Here is a 25,783-nt window from a genome sequence, read left to right as displayed (position 1 = left end):
AAACACAGAGAAGCTATGGTAGCCGCCACCGAACAACCATCTCATCATCGGAGGCAACTTAGTAAAAAGGTTTGGGCTTCTTTAGAAACACATGGCGGCACAAAATGGCGACTTCCATGTAAGGGGACCCTCGTGTATGTAGATAAAAATGTCTCATTCTAAGGTAATAAACACATAACGGTTCATTATGAAAGGTCTTTATACACCCCTGATAATATAGTTTTGTATATTATTTTGCATTTCTCTCAAAAGATCCTTCTAAAAATTACACACTGCACCTTTAAAGAGACACACAGCTTCAGGTGTTATGGTAGCAGGTCCACGCAGAGTTAAAGCCCATTAACGTCACAAGTCTGAATTTTTAGTAAGTAAACATTTTAAAAATACAGGCCATGATTTGTGGATAAGCCACCTTAGCTATAAGCGAAATCCACGACTGGTCAACGTCTGTTTAAAAAGGCCCATTAAAGGGAAACTCCACTTTTTTTGAAAATATTGTCATTCTCCAGCTTCCCTAGAGCTATATTTAAAATATTAGATTTTTACCGTTTTGGAATCCACCCAGCCGATCTCCGGGCACGGCCGTACCACTCCCAGCATAGCTCAGCACAATCCACAGAATCCGACCAGACCACCAGCACCGCGCCAAAAAATAACCAAAGAGCCTCAACACCTGTCCCATTCAAAATGCGACCCTTCCGTAGTTACATCGGCAGAAAATTACGAGCCCGAAAATAGTCCCCTGCTATTGAAAGTTACTAAGGGGACTTCCTAACTAAGGGGGCAAAGTCCTTGATTATTATGCCAGAATAAGAGTATAGTTCCTAGCCATATCTGCCTAGAAAATCGCAAATTTTCTGTCAGTCTTAGTACACTATGTAACTACAGAAGAGTCAAGTTCCAAATAGGAAAAATACCGAAACTCTCTGGCTATCCCTGAGCGCGATGCCAATGGGCCAACCAGACTCAATGGATCATGCTAAGCCATGATAAAAGTGATACCGCCAGACCCGGAGATCGGCCGAATGGACTCCAAAACTGCACAAATCAAATGTTTAACTCTAGGGGAGCTGGAAAATGAGCATACCTTCAAAAAAAAGTGGAGTGCCCCTTAAATGTTAACTCCGAATGTGCTTTGCAGCCTGACAAAAGATAAACTCTTTATGTATCTGCAACTAGACAACTTGCATTTTAACACAGACATGTGTTAAATTCTCTTCGTGTGAGTTGTTATAGTGCACTAAAGCAAAAAAAATTGAAGTTTTAAATTCATGCATCAGACTTGGTGTGAAAAGGACTTTGAATTAGTAGGACAACAGGAGACAGACTAAGTGGCTTGCCGACAACAAAGATCTGATTCACAAGAAGCAAACAGTGAAATGTGATTGTTTTCATTCAAGTCACAAACAGCGTGAACTAAAGTAAGGGCTGAGAGAAGCCACTGTGTATAGTGAACGACAACCTAAATAAATCATGATGAATCATATTACTCATTACTTAAATTTCAATCATTTAAAGCCACAAAATGTAAGATTTCTGTAAGAAAAAAGCACACTTGAAGTGTGATATATTTAATGTAGTTGTGTACTTACATCTTCAGTTCCCAAGGATTTGTAAATCCAGAAAAGTTCTTGTTTTAATAATGGCTCGAACGCAAAAGTGGCGGTTATATAGCATCTAGCATGCAGCTGTTGTGCCTTGTATTACAAAATTATTGTATTATTGTATTCCTCCAGCACTGTGAATGTTTAATGGGTGTTTAAAAAAACAGACACAAGAAACTAGAATTATTTGTGTGTTGTCAGCTAATGCACATTGTGTTTGTCTATTGTTGTGACCTAGTTGAGAATCAGATCACAGTTTATGGCAAATCACTGTAAAAAAACAGTTCTAGGGCTTCACAAACGTTTTCTAGCCACTGTATGTCCATCATCTTTTAGACAAACATATTTGGAGTTATTTTAGTAAATGACCCTGCTTTTCCAAGCTTATAATGGGAAAAAACAGGAATCAGGGAAACACTTCTGATTTTGAAGCCCAAAAAAGAAGTCACTTCACAGAAGTAATCCACACGGCTCCAAGGGGTTAATAAAGGTCTTTTGTGGGTAATCGATGCGATATCATAAGAAAAATATCTACATCAAAATCTACATATTGTGGCTTTAACCAATTTGTTGGATTTGTTACAATACATTTTCAGTTTTTCACACTGGCAAACCTCAGCCCGCAATCCCCCGCCAATAGAGAAAGACAGTTTACCCAGGTGAAAAAGTAAGTTACTCAAAAAAAGTAATTAATTACTAGTTACTAATTACATCTTCAATCATGTAATTAGATTACTTTAAATACTTTTTGGAGAGAGTAATTTGTAATTACTTACTAATTACTTTCTAAATCCTATTAGTACATGATACAAGAATAGGCTTGAAATGGCTCGAAAAAATAATATATAAAAGTACATCAATTATTCTGGTCCCACTTTAGGGTCCAATTCTCTCTATTAACTAACTTTTATCTACTTTTGCCTCAATATACTCCAATTACTGCTTATTAATAACAAAGAAGTTGTTAATTTTAAGTATTGGTAGAAATGGGGAGGGTTAAGGATGTAGAATAAGGTCTTGCAGAATCAGGCATTAATTTGTGCTATTAAGTATTAATAAACAGCCAACATCTCATTAATATTAATGCTAATAATCAACCAGTTTATAATAAGAATTGTAAACTAAAACCATGTTAAATCCACTATTGTATTATAGTATTTAGTTTAGGGCTGTCAAAATTAACGCGTTAATAACGCGTTAACGCAAATTCATTTTAACGCCACTAATTTTATTAACGGAGATTAACGCAACGCGCAATTTCTGTTTGACCCTTGGTCCAGCCCATAGTTGAATGAACAGAGACGCAGACAAATGTGACTCTCTCTAAATGAGTAAAAGGTTTTCATAGAAATAAGAACATTAAGCAAATCGTCTACCAAATCCAATGCTCTAAATGCTCGTTGGACATCTGATATGATCTTTATTTATACGTCTTGAGGTGTAACGTTACCGTCCTCCTAATGCTTAATCTAATACAAAAATGCGTCTCAATTCATTTTGGTTTCGCTTTTATGCATGACTTATAAAATAGACTGCAGGACTTGCTTGATGTTAAAAGAGTCATTAAGAGAGATAAAGTTCGGTACCTGATTAATGTTTAAGAGTTATTAAGAGCGACAAGACTCAAAAGCGATCCCCTCGCGCTGACTGACTGATATCTGAAGCGCGTGCACACAGACGCGCGAGTGCGCGACCCGGATATATAGACATCTACACAAAATTACAGTTTTACAAATATCTGTTTTGATAAGAATTCACGCAGGTAGGCTCTATAATCTGTTATGTTTTAAGTAAATGTTTGGTTAACTGTTGGGTAAAAATATCTGATGTATAACATTATATTAGATCACTTAGATTTTAAGCAGTCTGTCACAATGTCAATCAAACAAAAGGAAAAAAAGTTGAACATACATTGATGATGTTTTTGCTTTGTGTGTGCTAAATCTATTAGTTTTACCAGTGATTTTAAGGTATTGATGTGGTAATATAATGTATGGATGTGGAAATGTTTGTGGTCATTTGACTCTTTCAACTTCAAACAAGTGTAGTTCTGTCATATTTTGTTATATTTCAACAAATCATGCATTGTTCTATGTTTTAATAGAGAATGTCAAAATATGAACAGTTTTTTTTTTAAATTTGCTAATTCCGACTCAACTTGCCAGCACAGGTCACAAATGATGCAGCAGCAAACAAAAATGGAGAAAGAAAAATCTTCTGAAAGGAAAATTCATATACAAAACAATGGCTGGTGAATCTGTTAAAATGTAAACAGGCTGTTGTTAACATACATTTCCATGAAGCATCTATATATGTATATATGATTAGAATATTAAAAACCTGAAAAGTGTTAAATTAGGGTAAATTTAGAATGGATAAAAATGTGCGATTAATTTGCGATTTGTGAATTTTTTTTGTGAATTTTTTTTATAATGAACTCACTAAATACTATATCAGGCTGTGCCTAGTTAGGAGGATACTGTAGAAAATTGACAAAGGGAATGTTAATTGTCTGCACTGGATAATCTGAAAATGAGTTTAGCATGCTGTGCACACGCTAAACCAAACAAACTAAAAAAACAACAAAAAGCACCAGTTATTAGTGAATTAACAAAAGGATTGCATAAAGTAGAACTAATGAATAAATAAATAAATCAAATTAAGGAGTGTGAAGGAACGAGAGGACTCAAGAATCTATCCTCACATATCCCAGCGGAGTTTCCTCTGTAGAAGGGAATAAATGTTCATTGGGACACAATGACGACAAGACGGAGAAAAGAGAGAAAAAAACACAAAATGATTAAAGTCTTTACAGACAGGAAACAGCGGTAACAGAGACAGGCAAGATGACCTCGGGTTTGGATTATGTCAATGGTTTTGAACTAAAATTACATCAAGATGATGTGGATAGTTAGTTAGTCCTAGGCAGTATTGAAAAAGTTGTAAAACCACTGAAATAGTCCATATCCCTGGGTTAGCAACATGCAAAAACACAGTGAAGGCAAAGACAAAAGATACAAAGTGTGACTATGGTGTTTATATATATACAAACCTTAATATAATTACTTCATATTCACATCTATTTTTGTTTCTTTAGTCATCATTTCATCTGTTCCTGTTGCAAGCAACACCAAATTGATGTGTTCGACACCCAAGAAAAGTTTAATGAAAACTATACATTATAAGAAAAACAGATCTGCAAAGTCAATAAAGGCATATGGTTCCAATTTTTAATAATAAGTCTTGTTTATCAAACACCACAGCCAGACGACACTTTGCATTTTGTCTCCAATTGCACATCTGCAGGTTTGAAGAAAATAAGAGGACAGATGAAGCGCAGATTGAAAGAATGTAGCAGAAAGAGATGAAACGGGATGGGAAAATAGCAGCCATACCTCACTGTGATTTCACGCTGGGATGGTTAGAGCAATCGGTCGAGGGTTTAGCAAGTATTTCATAAACACGCACGGGAGGAGAATAAAATAAGAAAAGAAAAAAAGACAAACTCATGAAATGAGATATCCACTAAGAAAAGCCATTCCATACAGGTAGCCCCCACCCTCTCCATGGTATACTGGAAACGTATTCCCTAACGCTGTCAGCTATTCTAATAGCCGACACAATCACATTCCTGTCATCATCCCCATTATATTATAAGGCCTTTTATATTTTCAACATTTCTAAATAAAAATGCTACAGGGTTTGATTTAACAGTCTTTATCAGCACATTCATCGTCACTATGTGACTGTGGAATCATGGGATGCCTCATATACCATACAGACAGACACTACATTTTAAAAGCTTTAGAGGTTATACATTCATTTTTCTATGTATAGTAAATTTATAACATTTTGCGGACTTTTTAAACCGATTATATTCAAACTATTACTTGAATTTAACATAGATTTGAACTAAAATGTGATGACAAACCCAATGCACCTCTATGGGTTTAGAGTTAAGTAGAGACGCACATGGATCATTAGTATAACGGATCCATTAATCCTCACTGTGATCGATTTGGTGACGACACAAAATGCATTTTCCATCTCATGATATATTAAGACTTTACACTCAGTCTGCAATATTTTTTCTTCATTTGAACTGGTTTCCAACCATTTCCCTGACATATATCAACACAGATGAATAAACGCTGAGTGATGGACATTCATGTGCATTAATGTTAATGTCTTTTGCTCTATATGAATGACATCGCTTTACTGGAATCAAAATGAAATCATTATGATCTTTTCTTCTGACTGATCGGTTATATCAAAGAAATAATTATTAAGGCTGTCAAAAGATTAATCGCATACAAAATAAAAGTCTCTTGCATAAATTATGTGTGTGCACTGTGTGTAATTATAAATTTTTTATAAATACACACACGTTAATGTTTGTATTTAAGAAACATTTACGTGTATATTTATATATATTCTGATATATTTTATATTATAAATATAAATAAAAAATATACCTAAATAACATTTTTCTTAAATTCATACATGCATGTGTGTATTTATATATACATAATATATACAAACTGTACACACACATATATTATGCAAACACAAACTTCTATTCTGTATGTGATTAATCACAATTAATCTTTTAACAACCCTAATAATTACATAAAAAATAAGACTTATTGAAAAAAGTGAAATGTGATAACTTGCTAAAAATGCGATATGAGATATGAAAATGCTCTAAGTTCGTAAAATTTTAAAGGTGCAGTGTGTAGATTTCAGCAGCATCTAGCTGTGAGATTGTGAATTGCAACAAACCGCTCAGACCACCGTTCACCAAAACGCATAGAGAAGCTACGGTAGTCGGCACAAGACAAACATGTTGTTGTCCAAGACAAAATACAGAAGCGACAAAATGCGCTCTATACTAGTTTGTCCGTTTATGGCTACTGTAGAAACATGACGGCACAAAATGGTGTCTTCCACGCAAGGGGACCTACAGTGTATGTAGATAAAAACGTCTCGTTCTAAGGTAATAAACACAGAGGTTCATTATGTAAGGTACACATACACCACTGATAATATAGTTATGTAGATTATATTGAATTTCCGTCATTAAATCCTCCTAGAGTTACACACTGCACCTTTAAAAATTATATATTTAAAAAAAACACTTAAAATTATATAACCAACATACATGTTTCGCATTCTTTCTAGGAAAAAGAAAGCATCCCTCTCTTTGTCTCTTTGCTATCTGAATCTAAAACTGTCTATACATAACTTTTTGAAGTATTTAAATCATTTAATTATTGAAAACCATTGCTATATGCATAATGCGCTACATTTTTACCTTTTGATATGCAGTAGCTTGCAGCCCTAATCAAAACATAGTGCCTCTGAAACATCTTTTTCCTTTAAATTTTCTTTTAAAATTATGCCAAAATGGCTTTTTAATGTAACATTCACTTTTGTATACACACAGTCAATTTCAAAAAGTGTGTAACACATGCAGTTTTTAATGTTGACATCTCATAAACAACGATTTTAAATAGCCTGAAATTTTATGAATTTTATTTTTTCAAATATGAATATTCTCTCATAGTTTACGCATCCTCATGCCATCCCAAATGCATATGGCTTTGTTTCTTCAGTTGAACACAAATTAATATTTTTATATTGAAATGCAGTCATGTTATATCTTCTGGTATGAGAGTCAACATGGCGAAACTCCGAAAAGCACATAAATCCATAACTACAGTAACTCCCATGAATCCAGTTGTTTAATATGTTTGTTTTCTGAAGTGAAACAATATGTTTGTGACAGAAAATTATTAATAATTTCAGCATATTTACCAAATCGAGAAAGTCATACTGTATACATGACATGAGGGTGAATTAGAGAATTTTCATTTTTGGGTGAACTGTTTAACAAATGTGACCGTGGACCACAAAACCAGTCATAAGGGTCAATTTTGAAATTGAGATTTATATAAGCTAAATAAATAAGTTTTCCATTGATGTATGGTTTGTAAGGATAGGCCAATATTTGGCAAGACACGAATATTTAAAAATCTGGAATCTGAGGGTGCAAAAAATATTAAAATTAATTTGCATTTAATATTGTCCAAATAAAGTCCTTAGCAACAAATATGAATAATGATAAATACATGTTTTATGTATTTACAGTACGAAAACTTCATGGCACAAAATATCTTCACGGCCAAATTTTGATCACAAATGCATACTCTTCAGGACTGACAGCTGCTAGTTATGGCCATTAAACTGGACTTACATTAACAGCCTATTATTCTAGCAGGGATTGTGGCCGTACCAATAGCAAAGCATACATATACCATGGTATGGGTTTCAAATGCAAACACATGCAACATTTGTGCGTGTATTAGGAGCATGTGAATCATCTCGCAAGGATAACAACATGCATGTTGGTCAATCTCACCCTCTATGCACTTTAACAGATGATTTAATAAACAGATGTTTTACCTACCTTTTCAAGTTGACTGTGGACATGCTGAACTATCAGATCCAAGGCTACAAAGTTCTCCCCACCTGAAGCAACAATGTAAAGGGGTTAATATAGTTTCAACATTTACGTAGTTCAATTGATTAAGAGATTCATTTAAAAGTGCATGTTATATTTTTACATTTATGCGTTCAAGGGATGATTTTATCCAAAGAGACATACGGTGCATTCAAGCTATACTTGTATCAGTTTGTGTTCCCCCTGGGAAATTAAACCCTTGGGCATAGCGCTGCCAACGCAATGCTCTACCAAGCAAAAAAAAAAAAAATTCCCATAATCCTCTAGTTGTTAAACGAAGGATGAACTTCACTTACCTCTCGGGACCACAATATCTGCAACCTGCACAGTAGGCTCGATGTACTGCTCGAAAGCGGGCTTGACAAATTTGTTGTACTGCTTAATGACCCCTGCGATGTCACGCCCTCGATCTGTGATGTCCCTTTTCAGCCGCCTGACCAGACGGATGTCAGAGTCAGTGTCCACGAACACCTTCATGTCTAATAACTGCAGGACGTGCAGCCAGAGAAATAAATAAAACACAAAATAACATTTTATTCTGTATGCACACTCACTATTGATCAAAATGATGACTATCGACGGGACAGTCAATGTGAAGTTGTTGTACAGCAAGAGTCGCATAACAATCCTTCACAACAGAAAAACAACAGCAAACTTTTATGTGGGTAAGTAAATGTCAAGTTTTTTAGGTGTTTGGGTGAACTATTCATTTAAAGGGATAGTTACTTAAAAAATTAAAATTTTGTCATCAATTACTCACCCTAAGGTAGCAATAAACCTGTATAAATTTCTTTGTTTTGCTAAAAAAAAAAAAACTGGTGCCGAAAATGGTTATTATTCAATAGCTAGACAGGACGGACCGAAAGCATCAAAGTAACAATAAACAATCCAATACTCTTAAACAGCAGTGCCAGCGATCCTGCCGACACAGCGAGGTGTAACTCATACGACTTTGTGTGCAGGAGTGCGAGAAACATATGAGGTGAAAGGTCACATGTATATCAAGTTTAAAGGACAGAAAGTCATTGTTCATCCCTCCTGTACATCTCTCAAAGTGAAAGTACGGAGGTAAGCGTTTGTCCCATTCACAAGTGCTTAAAGATCTTTAAGAAACATTAAAAACTGAGCCATTCATAATCTGACAGACGCCATCTTCCGTTTGTCTAGTTGCATTCGCCCCGCGTCACCTCTGCGGCATTCCTCTAATAAATCACTTCGGGCCGAAGTGCTTTGCCAGTGTGCGCACAATAACTCCTATTTTAATTCGTATGGATTTCTGTCGGCCCCGTTGCAAGGAAGAATCGAAACCCGGCAATGGGAGCCATCAACGTCAGTGGAGATAAACGCCGCTTGTTTCCCTCACCTTCAGCAACAGAGAAAGAAAGGATCGTGCACATTCATTGTGTAAGAAAAACAAGAAGTGTCCGAAAATAGTAAATGGGAAAGCAAGGGCAAAGATTTCTTTATAGGCTCATTCGTCTGGACAAACAAATTCAATTGATCCAGGTTTTAGGAAGCGGGTCCGTGTACGTTTTGATAGCCCGTTCCCTCGTTCAAACCAAAAAACGAAACAACGAGAAACCACATGCCCCTCGCCCGCCGCCTCAAACAAAAAAACAAAAACCGGCAAAAAGAGAGCCGTTCCTCCGTTTTTGGTTTCTCAATCCAAAAACGAAAAACGACCAAACCAAATTCAAATAACAGTCCGATTTTGGTTTTTGGAGGTTCCTTTTTTCATTTCTCCGTTTGAGGATCTACATTAAAAGAAAGACAGGTTGGTCACGTGACCCGGAAGTTATATTAAATACAGCCTATCAAAATAATAGCCAATGTTTTAATTAGAACGGTCATAATGCAGCACTAACGTTACACCAGAGTAACGTTAGAAGAAAAAAATCAATAAATAAATAGGCTTATACAAACCTGGACCGAAAGAAATATGTTGGCAACAGTTTATTTGGTATCGTGCCTACATCCGCGTGCACATCGTCGCGTTTGATGAGCGCATTGTTTGGTTCAGTGCAGTGCTGGGAGCTTGTTGTGTGTGCGGAGTTGTTGCTGTTGGCGCTATGTTATGTAATTAAATTAATATTTAATGTTGTTTCCACCGCACGGACCAAACTGCCACCCCTTTCCACCAGCAGGTGGCAGTATTTAAACGACTGACTGTGTTGTGCCTTTGGCAACTGTTTTGAATCGGGATTGCTGATGCAGATGTATTTATTGATGTTCATTTCATTTTTTGTTTTGTTTGCAACCTAGTTATCATCATCCTCTACATGCCCTTCTGTTTTAACCTGATTCTAACACTATCATCTCCCTGCTGAAAAAAACTGCATAGACCAGCATAATTCCCGTGCTGGTGTGTTGCTGGTTTGGCTGGTGGTCTCCAGCTAACATCAGAAATGTCCTAATGTAGGCCATTTAGTCAAAACAATGATTTACCAGTGTGCTATATACTGTGTGAATCTTTCTTTTCTATACACATTCCAGTGTGTATAACTTACAACACTCCCATTGTGTCACGCAAGTGTAGATAATCCATACAAGTTTTAAACATTTATTCAACATATATTGATTGCAAATGCAATGTCATTGAAAGCATGTATGTGCTATATATGTTGAAAAACTGTTTAAGACTTGTATGGATTATCTTACCTTGGGTAACAAAATTGGGGTGTTGTATGTTATACACACTGGAATGTGTATAGAGGAGAAAGATTCACACACTATATAGCACACTGGTAAATCATTATTTTGGCCAGATGGCCTACTGCATTAGGACATTTCTGATGTTAGTTTGATCTGAGATGCTAGGAAGCTGATAGCAGGGTTAGAATCAGGTTAAAACAGAAGGGCATGCAGGTTTAACTCTGGCCTGGGGGTGAATGATGACAATGAACTACACTAGTCAACATTTGAAGTGGATCAAAACATTTTCTAAAAGTTATCATAAAACTAATACCCCAAACCTCTTCTTGTCTTAGGACAACTTTGATGAACCCTTTTGATCCACTTCAAATGTTGACTAGTGTAGTTGCAAATAAAATCGAAAATGAAATGAACAACAATAAATACATCTGTATCAGTAATCTTTAAAACACAGTTACCAAAGACACAATAAAGTCAGTCGTTTAAATACTGCCACCTGCTGGTAAATAATGGGAACAGTTTGGTCCATTTTTTAACAGTTTGGTCCATACGGTGGAAACCACATTAAATATTAATTTAATTATATAATATAGCGCTAACAGTAACAACTCTGCACACACAATAAGTTCTTAGTACTGTATTGAACCAAATGCGCTAATGAATTGTGATGTGTACGTGGATAGGCACGATATTAAATCACTGTAATAAACTACTGTTGCTAACATATTTCTTTCGGTTCAGGTTTATATAAGCCTATTTATTTATTTATTTATTTTCTTCTAACATTACCCTGGTGTAATGTTACTGCTGCATATTATTATGAACGTTCTAAAACCTTGGCTTTTATTTTGATAGGCTGTATTTACTATAACTTCCGCGTCACGTGGCCAACCTGTCTTTCTTTTAATGTAGATCTTCAAACGGAGAAATGAAAAAAGGAATTTCCGAAAACCAAAATCGGACCGTTATTTGAATTTGGTTTAGTCGTTTTTCGTTTTTGGATTCAGAAACCAAAAACGGAAGAACGGCTCTTATTTTAGCGGTTTTGGTTTTTTTGTTTGAAACGACAAACGAAAAACGTGTGGTTTCTCATTATTTTGTTTTTTGGTTTAAACGAAAAAACAAACTATCAAAACGTACACGGACCGAAGCGGCTTTTGTACGTCTATTCTTCATTCGGAGTTGCAGATGTTCCTTCAGATGACGTAAGTGATTATGGGTGAGTGACAAAAACGGTTTGGCAAGATGAGAAATGTACAACTATTTTTAAAACTTGTTTTAAAAGCACGCTTCAGGTTTATTTCGATGCGCATAGTGTATTTATGTTAATTTTATGCAATAAAAAATTACATTTGTACCATTTTTATAAAAGTTAAGAATGAATGGACCTGAAAATGTCAAATGGTGTAACCGCCAATTGCGCCAAAGAATAAGAAATATTAAATATTTTATCCACCTCGATGGCATGTAAGCGTAATAAAAAAAAAAAGTAAAATATAATTTTATTAGTTATTTCTAAATGTAAATTTTAACGCGTTTTTGTAATATTTGTCCTGCCATATGCTGAAAACAGATCTATTTTTTTTTAAATAATCTTCGACAAATGATGTGAAAATGTATGTGAAAAATCATATTACACTAAACTAGATTATTATATTTTATTCCACAATTTTTATGAATATACTTATATTTTCATGTAAAAAAATACTAGTTACACCAATTGACACAGACCGGTTACACCACATTGAAAAACAAGACAAAAATACTAAGAATTATTTTTCCCAAAAATCATTTTTTTGCAGTGTACAAGTGACTCTGGCCTACAGAGCAGCTAAATTTTGTAAACTTTGTTGGAGAAGCGTTGATAAACTCAAACACACACACAACAAACTTGTAGGCCGCCATTGTTGTTATGGTAGGCAAGTATTTGCGCATGCCTGTAGACTGAATGCGAAATACGCTTGGGCATGACGTCACCATTTTCACAGATTAGCATTTTTGTTGTTTACACTGAAACAATAATTGCGTCAATTTTAAAAACGTACACTTTGAAACCCCGGCATTGTTGTTATGGTTGTCAAGTACTCGCGAATGCCTGTAGACCGAATACGTAATATGTTTGCGCATGACGACACCATTCCTACAGATATGCATTTTTATTGTTTACACTGAAATAATAATTGCATCAATTTTAAAAACTTGCACTTTGAAACCCCACCATTGTTATTATGGTTGTCACGTACTCGCGCATGCCTGTAGACCAAATACGTAATACACTTGCGCATAACGACACCATCATTCATTTGATTTTTGTCGTTTATACTGAAACGATAATATCAATTTTAAAAACATGCACTTTGAAACCCGTTTTCAAAAGTTCGTGTTTTAGGACCCCAAACCACCGTTGTTATGTATACAAAAAGCCAAAACACAAAAAACTCAATGACCATATAATGGTGAATTTTGTTTCAGGAAGAATCAAATTTCTCATTTTCTACACATTTTTTTGGCACTCTTCATTAGATTAGACGCATAATCTAATTTACATAATGGACAACAGAAATGTCCCTTAAAATATTGCACATCTCTTGGTAATGTCACTCCGCATATTCATCACTCACCCACAGGAATTTAACTGCCTTTTACTTTTCTTCTTATCCTTACACATCTATCTTTCTTTTATTTGACCTCATCGTTTACAATGTCTTATCTCTCTCTGCTTTATAGCTCCCATAATGCTCTTCTGTATTTCAGGCTATGAAGCTTTGGAGTGTTCTTCATCTCTTTCTATCTTTCATGAAAGCACTTTGCGAAATCACAAACCGCAGTTAATGCTGATGGGTGAGAATGAAATTTCTTTCTAACATCTAGTGTGACAAGATTAATTTAAGACTTACCTTTAAAAGCTCCTTGTTGGCAAAAGCCAAGATTCCCTCAAATATCACAACATTGGCACCGTAGACTGTTTTCTGCAGAAGGGAAAGATACAAAGAATGGTATTTGATGCATTGAACAACAACTTATTGTTCATTAGTATGCATTATTATTTTATAATTTCCCACTAATATTACCCAACGTAAAACAATTTACAAACATCACGACAACCTTCAGCAAACTTAGAAAATTAGATTTTAGCAAATGACATGGGCTTATTAAAGGTGCAGTGTGTAATTTCTTGACAGAAATGCAACATAATATACAAAAATGTATTATCAGGGGTATATAAAGACCTTTCATAATTAACCGTTATGTGTTTATTACCTTAGAATGAGACTTTTTTATCTACATACACTGAGGGTCCCCTTACATGGAAGTCGCCATTTTGTGCTGCCATGTTTCTACAAAAGCCCTTAACGAACAAAAATTTTTTACCAAGTTGTCTCCGACAATTACACGTTTGCCCGGGGTGGCTACCGTAGTTTCTCTATGTGTTTCAAAAGCGAAAGGTGAGCATTAGACTGAGCCGTTGGTTGCAATTCATAACCTTACCACTAGATGCCGCTAAAATTTACACACTGCACCTTTAAAGATACAAGGCAACCTAATAGGGTTCCAAACACCTTTGTACTGTTTTGGCTAAATATTAGCCACTTGTGAAAAGGATAAAGAGATCAACTAGAGAGATCTAAAAAGATCTAAAACCTTGTTGTACAGAGGTTTCCTAAAGGAATAGTCCATTCCAAAAAAAACCTGATAATTTACTCATCACCATGTCATCCAAAATGTTGATGTCTTTATTTGTTCAGTCGAAAAGAAATTAGGCTTTTTGAGGAAAACATTCCAGGATTTTTCTCATTTTAATGGACTTTAATGGACCCCAACACTTAACAGTTTTAATGCAGTTTAAAATTACAGTTTCAAAGGACTCTAAACAATCCCAAACGAGGCATAAGGGACTTATCTTGCGAAACGAATGTCACTTTTGGCAAGAAAAAAACCCCGCACTTTTAAACCACAACTTCTCGTCTATCTCCAGTCGTGTGACGAGCCAGCGCGACCTCACGTAATACGTCATCACGTCAAGAGGTCACGGATGACGTATGCAAAACTACGGCCAGTGTTTACAAGTGTGGAGAAAGAGGACCGTTCTGATGTTGTTGTATGTGGAATGATACTAATTAATGTCTTTTTGTCAGTTTATTGTTTAAAATGGTCCGCAAATGTGCGTTTCATATATGTAACACGTGACCTTTCATCATCATTAAGCAATTACGTGAGGTCACGCTGGCTCGTCACACATTCGAAGGAAGACGAGAAGTTGTGGTTTAAAAGTGCATTTGTTTTATTTTTCTTGCCAAAAATAACAATCGTTTCGCTAGATAAGACCCTTATGCCTCGTTTGAAATCGTTTAGAGTCCTTTGAAACTGCAATTTTAAACTGCATTAAAACTGTTAAGTGTTGGGGTCCATTCAAGTCCATTAAAATTAGAAAAATCCTGCAATGTTTTTCTCAAAAAACAATTGAGAAAATTGACTGAACAAAGAAAGACATCAACATTTTGGACGACATGGTGGTGACTAAATTATCTGCATTTTTTTTTTTTATAAGAAAATGGAGTAATCCTTTAAGGATAACCATCATGCTTTCCACTTCAAATTTGATGTCGACCAACTAAGGCAACTGGGGTAAATGAATGGTGAGACCGTGCAAGTGTTCAGTCATGTGTTTCCTCCACGCTCCTCTGCTTCCGAACGGGGGAACCCTGATGGTGTCATGATCCCATTATGATAGACCCACAACCGTGAGGCTTTTTGTCAATGGCCACTCAGTCTCTGTATTGACCAGCACATGTGGCTGACTGATATCCCTTTATCTTTAACACCCATTAACATTGTGAACCTATAAATACTAGTTTGAGACATTAAAATTCCGCATGCAATTTTGGGAAGACAATGAAAATGTGCAACGATCATAAACGCGGTTAAATTAACAGCAGCATTGCCGTTTAAAGCAACCTCTTTTATTCAGGCATAAAATAGCAAGTTGCAGCTGCTAAAATTCTCAATGTGTCTAGCTGCACATTTTTGAGAGATTTGTCAGAGCTTCTGGTTTTGAATTCTTTCACCAAAAAGTGAAATTCACTTGTGATTTTGTTAAAGCCCTTACATACTTCAGCTAGAATATACAGGAAATGAATAAAAACCTGTGTGTTTTAGTGAGATGTTACAATAACCAGACGATAAAACTAGTCTAATTTGCAGTAAAAAGCCTATGATAATAAATGATGTTCAACATGCTTAAAACAAATCTATAACCTCTAATGGACACATGCTCATCCACACTAACCAGATGATAGCACACTTGATTGTCCAACACATGATCGCCCGCTCAACCTCATGCATGCACATGCACGCTTGAACAAACATGCATGCTCACCCACTCCTTACGACGACTGTGTGTTGTGAAGTCATAAACTGGCACTTTGATGCTTTTGCCCTTCTTCAGTTTTCTCAACACAGTCACCAGCAGTTCGAAATCAAAAGCATCGGGATGATCGAAGTTGTACTCGTTCCTGGCCGCCAACTCCTGGTCTTCTTTATTTAAAACCTTTAAGATGACAAAAACAAAATTGCTTCAAATTCAAAATACATTGTGGTGCAGTGACTGGAACATGCAAGCTTGTTTTTTTAATTAGACGAAACAGACCGAAAAATATAAGAAGTTGGTAGGAAATACAAGCTTGTGGTCTGTTGGAAAAATGAACTGATACACACTGTAAAAAGTGAAAAAGTGGATCAACTTAAAAATTACTTCACTTGATAACACCTAAAAAATTTTAAGCTATTTGAACTGAATTTTTTCATTTAAAGTGTTTTTCACTTAAACATGTTAGTTGAAACAATTAACTCTTTCCCCGCCATTGACAAGTTATCTTATTAATTAAAGAGAAAAAAGTGTTCCTGATGAATTTTTATGTTAATCTGCAATACCGCGATTATCAACTAGATGGCGCACTTACCAAATTAATGAAAAAAACTGAAGCCAAAACGTTATTTACTAATTTTAAACTCTGTGTATGTTTTGATAATCTGATCTTTAACTAAATTCCTTCACAAAAATGCTTTTTGCTAAAAAATTATTTTTAAAGAAAAAATAACCATATTTAAGAGTTTATAAGCAGAGAAAAATACAGATAGGAGGAAACGATTTTTCCCGTTTTGTTTGTTTGTTTATTTAAAAGCAGATTGTCTGTTCTTTTATTTTATATATTTGTATGTTTATATATTTTAAGAAGAACATTTTCAAGAAGAGGCAATTTTGTGAAACTTTTGTAAAAACCACAAAAAATGCTGGTGGGCAACTTTTCAAAAAATGCTGGCGGGGAATGAGTTAAAGTATTTTTTAAAGGAACATTATGTAGGATTGTGGGCAAAACTGGTACTGCAATAACACAACGCAACATGACAACATAAACATCAGTTTAGGGCTGCAACACCACTTTTTAAATGACAATATCCTGGCCGGACCACTGTTGTCAGTGATATAAGTATTTGAAATGAAAATGATTTCTTAATGTCTAGTGACATATCAGGGCCATTTTAGGATTAATTGATATAAATTTCTTACATACTGTTCCTTTAAGTTGATCCAACTTTTACTTTTTATAGTGCAGTATTGCTTCAAAGTAAATTAAGCACACAAATCAAGATTTCGAGCATATTTTCACCTCGTATTAAGATGTGACTTGGTTGATCGGATCACAAGTGGACAAGAGAGATGCATGTTCGTTCATAACTAGTGTTTCAATCAGTCTCTTTTGTCCACTTTCGACCACTTCTGTCCTGACTACTTTGAGAAGAGTGGAGCGAGTCCTTAAAACACACGCTAGAGAAATGACGGCTTCAGGTTGATGCGCACTAATAATTTGTCGGAGTCAGCTGCTTGTGTTGTTAGTAAATGTAAGAGCTTTCTTTGATATTTCAGAGTAATTGATAAAATAAGCTTGCGCAACTTTCACATGCTCACAACATAAAACGTATATGAAAGAGGCGAAAAGAAGCCCTTTTCAGTTTTATCAGTGAAAGCCTAAAGGTCGCACTGAACGCTGTGGGTTCACGCTAGAAGTCAGGACCGATGGAAAAACATTGTGCTCGTACAATACACATTAGATTAATAGGCAAAGAGTAGGTGGTCATTTGGTCGAACGCGTTTTTGCCTACATCTAAATATAGTCGAAAGTGAACGAGCTCACAACATTTCACACCATGTTAACACATGTATTAGGCTGTTTACACTTGGTATTAAGATGTGTTTTCATCGATCGGATCACAAGTGGACGAGAGAGACACATTACGTTTACACCTGGTATTTAAATCTGTCTCTTTTGTCCACTTTCGACCGCTTCTGTGCTTGAATACTATGAGGGGGTGGTCTGTGAGACGGTGGGCGAGTCTCTCTGCTGTCATTCAAACCTGAGCGGGAGTAATTATGAGTTTATATGGACGCAAACTAATATTATGTCAGAGTGCACTGCTTGTTTAGCAAGTAAACATGCTGCAAAGTGTTTTGTACATGAGTATGTAAGAGCTTTCTTTGAATTTTCAGCGCAACTGATGAAATAGGATCGCGCAACTTTCACACGCTTTCAAAATGAAACTACGGAGATCAGCCGCTTAGTTTTATCAATGAAAGTCTAAAAATAGCGCTGTTCACCGAATTTTCACGCCAGAAGTCAAAAAAGACGTAAAACTTGTGTTTAATACCTCAGATTAGATAAATGGGCAGAGAGAAGGTGGTCGCGTGTGGCTGTTCGAACGCATTCAACCACATGTGTGTTCCGCAACTCCAAAGCAATTGGTGGTTTCGACCACCTCGGGATGTGGTTGACAGTGGTCGAAAGTGGACGAGCTCAAAACGTTTTGAACACCGTTTACACCTGGCATTAACGTAGCCCACTTGTGATCCGATCGACGAAAACACATGTTAATGCCAAGTGTAAACAGCCTCTATTTAGTGTCGTCCACTTGTGATCTGATCGACCAAAACGCATCTTAAAGGGGTCATTTCACAAGACTTTTTAAAAATGTAAAATAAATCTTTTGTGTCCACAGAGTGCATATGTAAAGTTTTAGCTTAAAGATGCAGTGTGTACATTTTAGCGGCATCTAGTGGTGAGGTTGCGAATTGCCACCTGTCATTGTCGGAGACAGCTTAGTAAAAAAAAGTTTGTACGTTAATGGATTTTGTAGAAACATGGTGGCACAAAATGGCGACTTCCATGTAAAGGGACCCTCGTGTATGTAGATAAAAAGGTCTCATTCTAAGGTAATAAACACATAACGGTTCATTATGAAAGGTCTTTATACACCCCTGATAATATAGTTTTGTATATGATTTTGCATTTCTGTCAAGAGATCCTTCCAAAAAAAAAACACTGCACCTTTAAAATACCCCACAGATAATTTATTATAGCATGTTAAAATCGGCACTATTTAGGCCTGAGAATATTTTTGCTGTTTTTGGTGTCTCCTTTAAAATGCAAATGAACTGATGAAATGCAAACACTGATCACCATAATGGCGGTTTGTTGAAATTGAAACTCAATTGTGCTGTCAACTATTTTCTCTCTCTTTCTTTTAGCACTAAATAGCAGTGCTGTGGTTGGATAGTGCAGATTAAGGGGCGGTATTATTATAATAAGATCCAATTCTGACATCACAAGGGGAGCAACATTTCAATAACCTATTTTTTCACATGCTTGCAGAGAATGATTTACCAAAACTAAGTTACTGGGTTTTCCTTTTTCATATTTTCTAGGTTGATAGAAGCACTGGAAACCCAATTATAGCACTTAAACATGGAAAAAGTCAGATTTTTATGGTATGTCCCCTTTAACTCTTTCCCCGCCATTGACGAGATATCTCATCAATCAAGAGAAAACGCTTCCCTGCCAATGATGAGTATTTCCGTCTTTCCGCAATACCGCTATTATCCACTTTTTAAACCCGGAAGTATTGCCCTATGGCAAGCTGCTGCATGTCCGTGTCTGTTTTAAAGATCGCTCTGAATGGGATCTCTATGAAAAGTCAGTCACAAAAATGGAATTATCTCTGCTTTTTGCTCAAAATGTGGTGTTTTTGCAGAAACCTACCCATATTCAAAAGCTGATTACAAAAGAACTACTCAAGGTAGGATGAAAGTTTTTTTTTTGTTTGAAAGCAGAGGGTCTGTGTATATTGTATGTTTATATATGTGAAGAAGAACATTTTCTGGAAGGCATTCAACTTTTGTGAAAATCATAAAAAACGCTGGCGCTGGCTGGCAACTTTTTAAAAAAACGCTGGCGGTGAAAGAGTTTATATCAGGTGTAAACGGGGCTTTACACACATTCAGGCCCGCAGGCATCCCTCCATTGCGAAAAACAGACTGACGAGTTGAACCACTTAATTAGAGCACTAATAAGCTAGAGGATGTGTCATTAAATCAAATAAGGATTGATGACTACAGCTTACAGGCTTTAACACACACATTATATCAATGCTTCAATGGTTTCCACACATGGAGATTTTCCAATGAAGCTATTAATGTGCAAATGCAGAAGGAAAACTATTGAAAAACATTTGGGGCTATGAACAAGAGTCCACACTGGTGTTGAAATCAATTACCTTGTAGAAAGAGTCCATAGAAAGAAGAACAACCCAAGGAACATCTAGAGCTTCTATGATCTTATTGGCCACAGTGGTTTTTCCAGAGGCACTACCTCCACACAGACCTGTAGGACACACCAGAAGCAAAACATCTCAACAGGCTGCTACTCGTTTAAATAAATTCAAAGGAAGTCAAGAATAAAGCAATGTTATCTTAGATAAATGCTGATTGGCCTAGGCTTGTTTCCAACAATGCTGAGTAACCGGTTCTAAAGCTTTTAAGTTATGGTCTCCTTTTGACTATAAAGAAAGTTTGACACACATGTCAACTAACTCCTATTATAGTATTAGTAGATTGAATATCTGGTAAGACTTTATTTTGATGATCACCCAACAGACATTTAACCGACAACAGTTAATTTTGCAATCAAAAGTACGCTTCACTGAAATGTTTTTACATGATGTTAAAAAAACAATTATCTGAGGGGGTATGTTTAAAGGTGCAGTGTGTAATTTTTAGAAGGATCTCTTGACAGTAATGCAATATAATATACAAAACGACATTATCATGGGTGTATAAAGACCTTTTTATAATGAATTATTATGTTTTCATATGCCTTAGAATGAGATGTTTTTATCTACATGCACGAGGGTCCCCTTACGTGGAAGTTGCCATTTTGTGCCACAACGTTTCTACAGAAGCCCTTAACGGACAAACATTTTTGTCTCGGACGATGACATGTTTTTCCAGCGGTGGTTACTGTAGCTTCTCTATCCATTTCAAAAGCGAGGGGTGGGCAGTGGGCTGAGCCGTTGGTTGCAATTCGCAATCTCTCCACTAGATGCTGCTAAAATTTACACACTGCACCTTTAAATGTTTGAAATTACTTTTATAGACAAAAATATACAACATATTAATTTCTTTTGTTGGAAAACTAAAAATCTTATTTAAAACTTTTTTTTAACGGTGACTTGAAATATTTAAAAAAAGCAGCCAATAAGAGCCCTATAGAATAGTTGTTTGAACTCCTTTAACCTTCAGACCCGAGCTTTGGTTTGTCTTTTTTCAGATTTCTTCCAGCTATTTGGGGTTAGGAAGAACCCATAAATATAATAACCAAATATTATTCTTTGAACATGAGGCAGTGAAATTGTCCACGTTGTGTACAACAGTTTCCAGTTACACAAAATTAAGTATTATGGTGCAAACAACAAAAAATGTGATGTCCACGTACGTGGACATCCAGGTCTTAGGAGGTTAATATTGTTTAAAATGCACGTCATGGCGAGACCTTAAGGTACATTCACACTGGGCGTCAGCGTTAATGCTTGACGGAAGGCGTGTCTAAAGCATGGCCGACAGCCAATCACAGTGGCCGCAACACATGCTCCTCTGTTCTTGCATAAATGTAATTGGCTGGCTCTGCACTAGGTTATTTACATAAGATGATCTGACGCCAGCATTGGTTCTTGAAAAGTTGAGAAATGTTCAACTTCTGCCGCAAGCAACGGCAGTGACGTGACGCAGACGTATCCACAATTCAGTTCGACAATGCATGACGTCACCCATTTAAAGTAAATGAGAAGCGTTAACACTGACCGTAAATTTACCGTAAAAGTGATAATTCACCCAAAAACACAATTTTGTCATCATTTTCTCAGCCTCATGTTGTTACAAAACTGTATGCATTTCTTTGTTCTGTTGAAGACAAAGGAAGATATTTGTAATCATGCAGAAAACAGAAGCACCACTGACTTCCATAGTAGAAATATAAATACTATGGAAGTCAAGTCAATGGTGCTCAAAAATGGTTTGGTTACAAAAATGCTCAAAAAATCTTCCTTGGTGTTCAGAAGAACAAAGAAATGAATGCAGGTTTGTATCAACATGAGGGTAAGTAAAGTTGCTTTGGTAAATCTTGTGATGTATGCACAAAAAGTTAACAGGAAGGGTCTAAGAATCACAATAGGGGACCATTTAAAAAAAAAATAGTAGTTAGTGCTAGTAAGTGTACATTCCTAATTATAAGTATTTCTTAAGGTTGTAAAAATTACAAGTTAGGCATAGATTCATTGCATCGCACAATACTGCTAACCGTGGGTTCACATCAGCCGTGTTTGAGGCGCCAAATTCGCGTCTTCCACGTCTAGTTTGCCGCTTGAACATTTTGAGTTTACTCGCGCGTGAAAGCCTAGTCATCGAGACATTCACGTGGAACTTCGCGTCATGGGAGGGCCTTCTGCGACTCCGCTCGCTTCCTGTAATCACATCACTACTAGAGCAAGCTCCTGATTGGTTAACATGGCTCGTTTTTCCCCCAAAGTTCAAATTTTCCAATGAGGCGGAATCGCGTCTACCGCGTCACGCTAAACGCCTCATTCGCACCACGTCTTTACATCGACTTAACATTGAAATCACTTGTGCTTGACGCCTCTACCGCGGCTGGTCTGAACCCAGCATTAGAGTCAATTCAACTTAATATAACTCACGTGACGCCTGTCAAGAAAAGTACTTTAAACAACTCTCTTAACCTTGTAATGCAAGAAGTCTGCCCACTATGCTGACCCATACATTTTTTAGATACTAAAATTTTAAATATCAGATAGATTTCCAGTATAAAGGGTCATAAAAAAAAATTCATGAGATATAAAATGAGATGCACCTCCAGTGGGAATAACAAAAAGGCAGATGTTGTTGTATAGATCAGTAGTTTTCAAACTGGGGGCCGCGAGATGGTGCCAGGGCGGCCCCAGTTTTATGACATTTTATGAAATACATTGATTTATCATGAATTCTGTGTAATTAAACCTAAAAAATAAGGCTACTAACCAAAAGCGTTACTTTTTTGTATAATTTAATGTTTTTTTATTAAAATGTCTAGCTTTAGAACGTTTTTTTGTCAGAAATTTTCTTTGGGGGGCCGCGAAGGAATGCACGGTACACAATGGGGGCCACATGCTGAAAAAGTTTGGGAACCACTGGTATAGACTGCAGTCAGTTAAAAAACTGCTTTAGCGTTCTTACAGCCTCACACATTTCCCAGTTGCTCTGACCTTTTTTAAGAGAGGATCATTGCACATGGGTGGATTTGTTCGTTTTTGTTCTCAGACTGACCGATCGGGCAACTACAGCCATACTGGACCTTTTTTCAACGGGAATAATTGACTGGAGCACATCCAAGTGTGAAATTGTAACCCGCATGACAGGCCCTCTGTGAGTAATGGACTGCATACTAATAACCTTACAGCGTAGCCATGGGAGCGCTTGCATCCGATTCACAGGCTGAAACTAAAGGTTAATCCTTCGGGTTTGAAACACAATGGATTTGTCCTATGATGAAGTTTCACAAAAAGATGAAAACCATACTTTTAGATATATTCTTTGTCCTTTAAGCCTCAATGGAACAGTGTCTTAATTGAAATATTAACTCTGCATTGGTCTTTGGAATACCTCAAGTATACATTTATCCAATTTCTGCCATGTGTGATTGACAGTGTGGGGTGTAACTAATTACGAAGTAATTTAAATACTTTTCCCTTAAAAAAGTAAAGTAAGGGATTACTCTTTTTTTTGCACATCATACCTATGACAAACGCTTCTTTAAAGGTGGTCCCAGTAACATTATACCAGGGTGGACGCCCTGCGGTGTAGATCGTCCTTTTATTTGTCCTTAAAAGCGGAGGTTCCGTTTTACTCTGACTGGTCGTCCGTTTCCGTGGTGACAGGGATGGAGTGAGGGGACATCTGTGTTTCGTAAGACCATCGAGAGAATCCTCGCCACTGCCACAAAATTAAAAAGGAAAAAGTTTTTAAAGTATGCCAAGGAGTCAACCTTAACACTGTGCCTCACTTTAAACATTAAAGAGATAGTTCACCCAAAAATGAAAATAATGTCATTAATGACTCACCCTCATGTCGTTTCAAACTCATAAGACCTAAGTTCATCTTCAAAACACAGTTTAAGATGTTTTATATTTAGCCCGAGAGCCCGCTGACCCTTCATCAAAAATCCATGCACGGCACTCTGTCCATGTCCAGAAAGGTAATAAAAACATCATCAAAGTAGTCCATGTGACATCAGTGGGTCAGTTAGAATGTGTTGAAGCATCGAAAATGCATTTTGGTCCAAAAATAACAAAAATTACGACTTTATTCAGCATTGTCTTCTATTCCGCGTCTGTTGTGAAAGCGCATGCGCGAGACTAAAGTCACGTGACTGCAGTTACACGGATGACGTGTTATCCTCAGACATGTTTGCACTTTTTTTACAAACTTATGCCGTGCGTCTCCCTCAGACTGTAAACAAAGCCCGAGTGCACAAAAAAAAAAAACGTCTGGGGGGCACCAGATAACACGTCAGCCGCGTCGTACAACATTCACGTTTTACGTCATCACTGCAGTCACGTGCTTTAGTCCCGCGCAAGCGCTTCACAACAGACGCAGAAGAGAAGACAATGCTTAATATAGTCGTAATTTTTGGACCAAAATGTATTTTCGATGCTTCAACACATTCTAACTGACCCACTGACGTCACATGGACTACTTTGATGATGTTTTATTAACCTTCTGGACATGGACAGTATATCGTACGTAGATTTTCAACGAAGGGTCAACAAGCTCTCAGACTAAATATAAAACATCTTAAACTGTGTTCAGAAGATGAACGGAGGTCTTCCAAGTTTGGAACGACATTAGTCATTAATGACATTATTTTTATTTTTGGGTGAACTATCCCTTTAAGGATCTGCTCTGCTTTAGCATCTTTTCGTTTAAATAACAGATTTATCCCAATCATCCATGAGTGTCCAACTCAGTGCCATCAGATATGCCTTTAAAATCATAAACAACCCCATCTGACCTGAGCAAAGCTATCAAGCGTTGTTTCATAGAGAGCTTGAGGAAATCCATGTCTTTTTAAACCCCTCATAAAAAGCCACCCATATGACAAATTATGTTAGTGTGGAAGAGGGACTAGAGACCTTTTTTTAGATCCAGTCCAGGAAACCACACATCTGCTCAGATAAACCTGGGGCTTCATTTGAGTAAGGCTCTCATCATATGGACAGAGACTGGACACCCATTGGTGCTAATGGTGGACTGCATTTTATTATTGTGAAGGTTACACAATGCCTCAAATTGAATGCCTGCTGAATGTGTGATGCAGGATGTTTGCTTTGACACACAGCCTGGGCTTACATGGATAAATGCAAACTCCAAACAGAGATGGATTATGTCTTGGTCATAGACTTTTGGCTGTGTAAACTAAATTGAATTTCAGCCATTGAATGAATATCAGTGTAAATACTAAAAATATAATAATATTAATAGAAACCATCACAGAAATCTGATGTCAATTCAATGTTTATAATGGGAATTGTATTGGTCTCAATGGAAACTACATTGGTCGCTGTGGGT

General features: G+C 36.5%; 1 protein-coding gene across 2 annotated transcripts in view; it reads right to left on the bottom strand.

Annotated features, from left to right (window-relative positions):
- Positions 1–25,783, bottom strand: part of LOC129429081 (uridine-cytidine kinase-like 1) — a 33,661-nt gene that overhangs the window by 7,295 nt on the left and 583 nt on the right. The window contains exons 2-8 of one of the 2 annotated variants that reach the window (XM_055185561.2): positions 23,952–24,148; positions 20,386–20,492; positions 16,157–16,327; positions 13,677–13,748; positions 8,424–8,613; positions 8,074–8,135; positions 5,000–5,016 (exon numbers count right to left, since the gene is read on the bottom strand). In XM_055185561.2, coding sequence (XP_055041536.2) covers positions 5,000–5,016; positions 8,074–8,135; positions 8,424–8,613; positions 13,677–13,748; positions 16,157–16,327; positions 20,386–20,492; positions 23,952–24,148 — 816 coding nt within the window. Of the gene's footprint in view, positions 1–4,308; positions 4,329–4,999; positions 5,017–8,073; positions 8,136–8,423; positions 8,614–13,676; positions 13,749–16,156; positions 16,328–20,385; positions 20,493–23,951; positions 24,149–25,783 lie in introns of both variants that reach the window. The other variant, XM_055185560.2, reaches the window with a different exon arrangement.

This window comes from Misgurnus anguillicaudatus, chromosome 18, assembly GCF_027580225.2.
Source record: "Misgurnus anguillicaudatus chromosome 18, ASM2758022v2, whole genome shotgun sequence".
Taxonomy (NCBI): domain Eukaryota; kingdom Metazoa; phylum Chordata; class Actinopteri; order Cypriniformes; family Cobitidae; genus Misgurnus; species Misgurnus anguillicaudatus.
The sequence above is the reverse complement of the archived record's forward strand: the minus strand, read 5'-3'. Positions and strand labels throughout refer to the sequence as shown.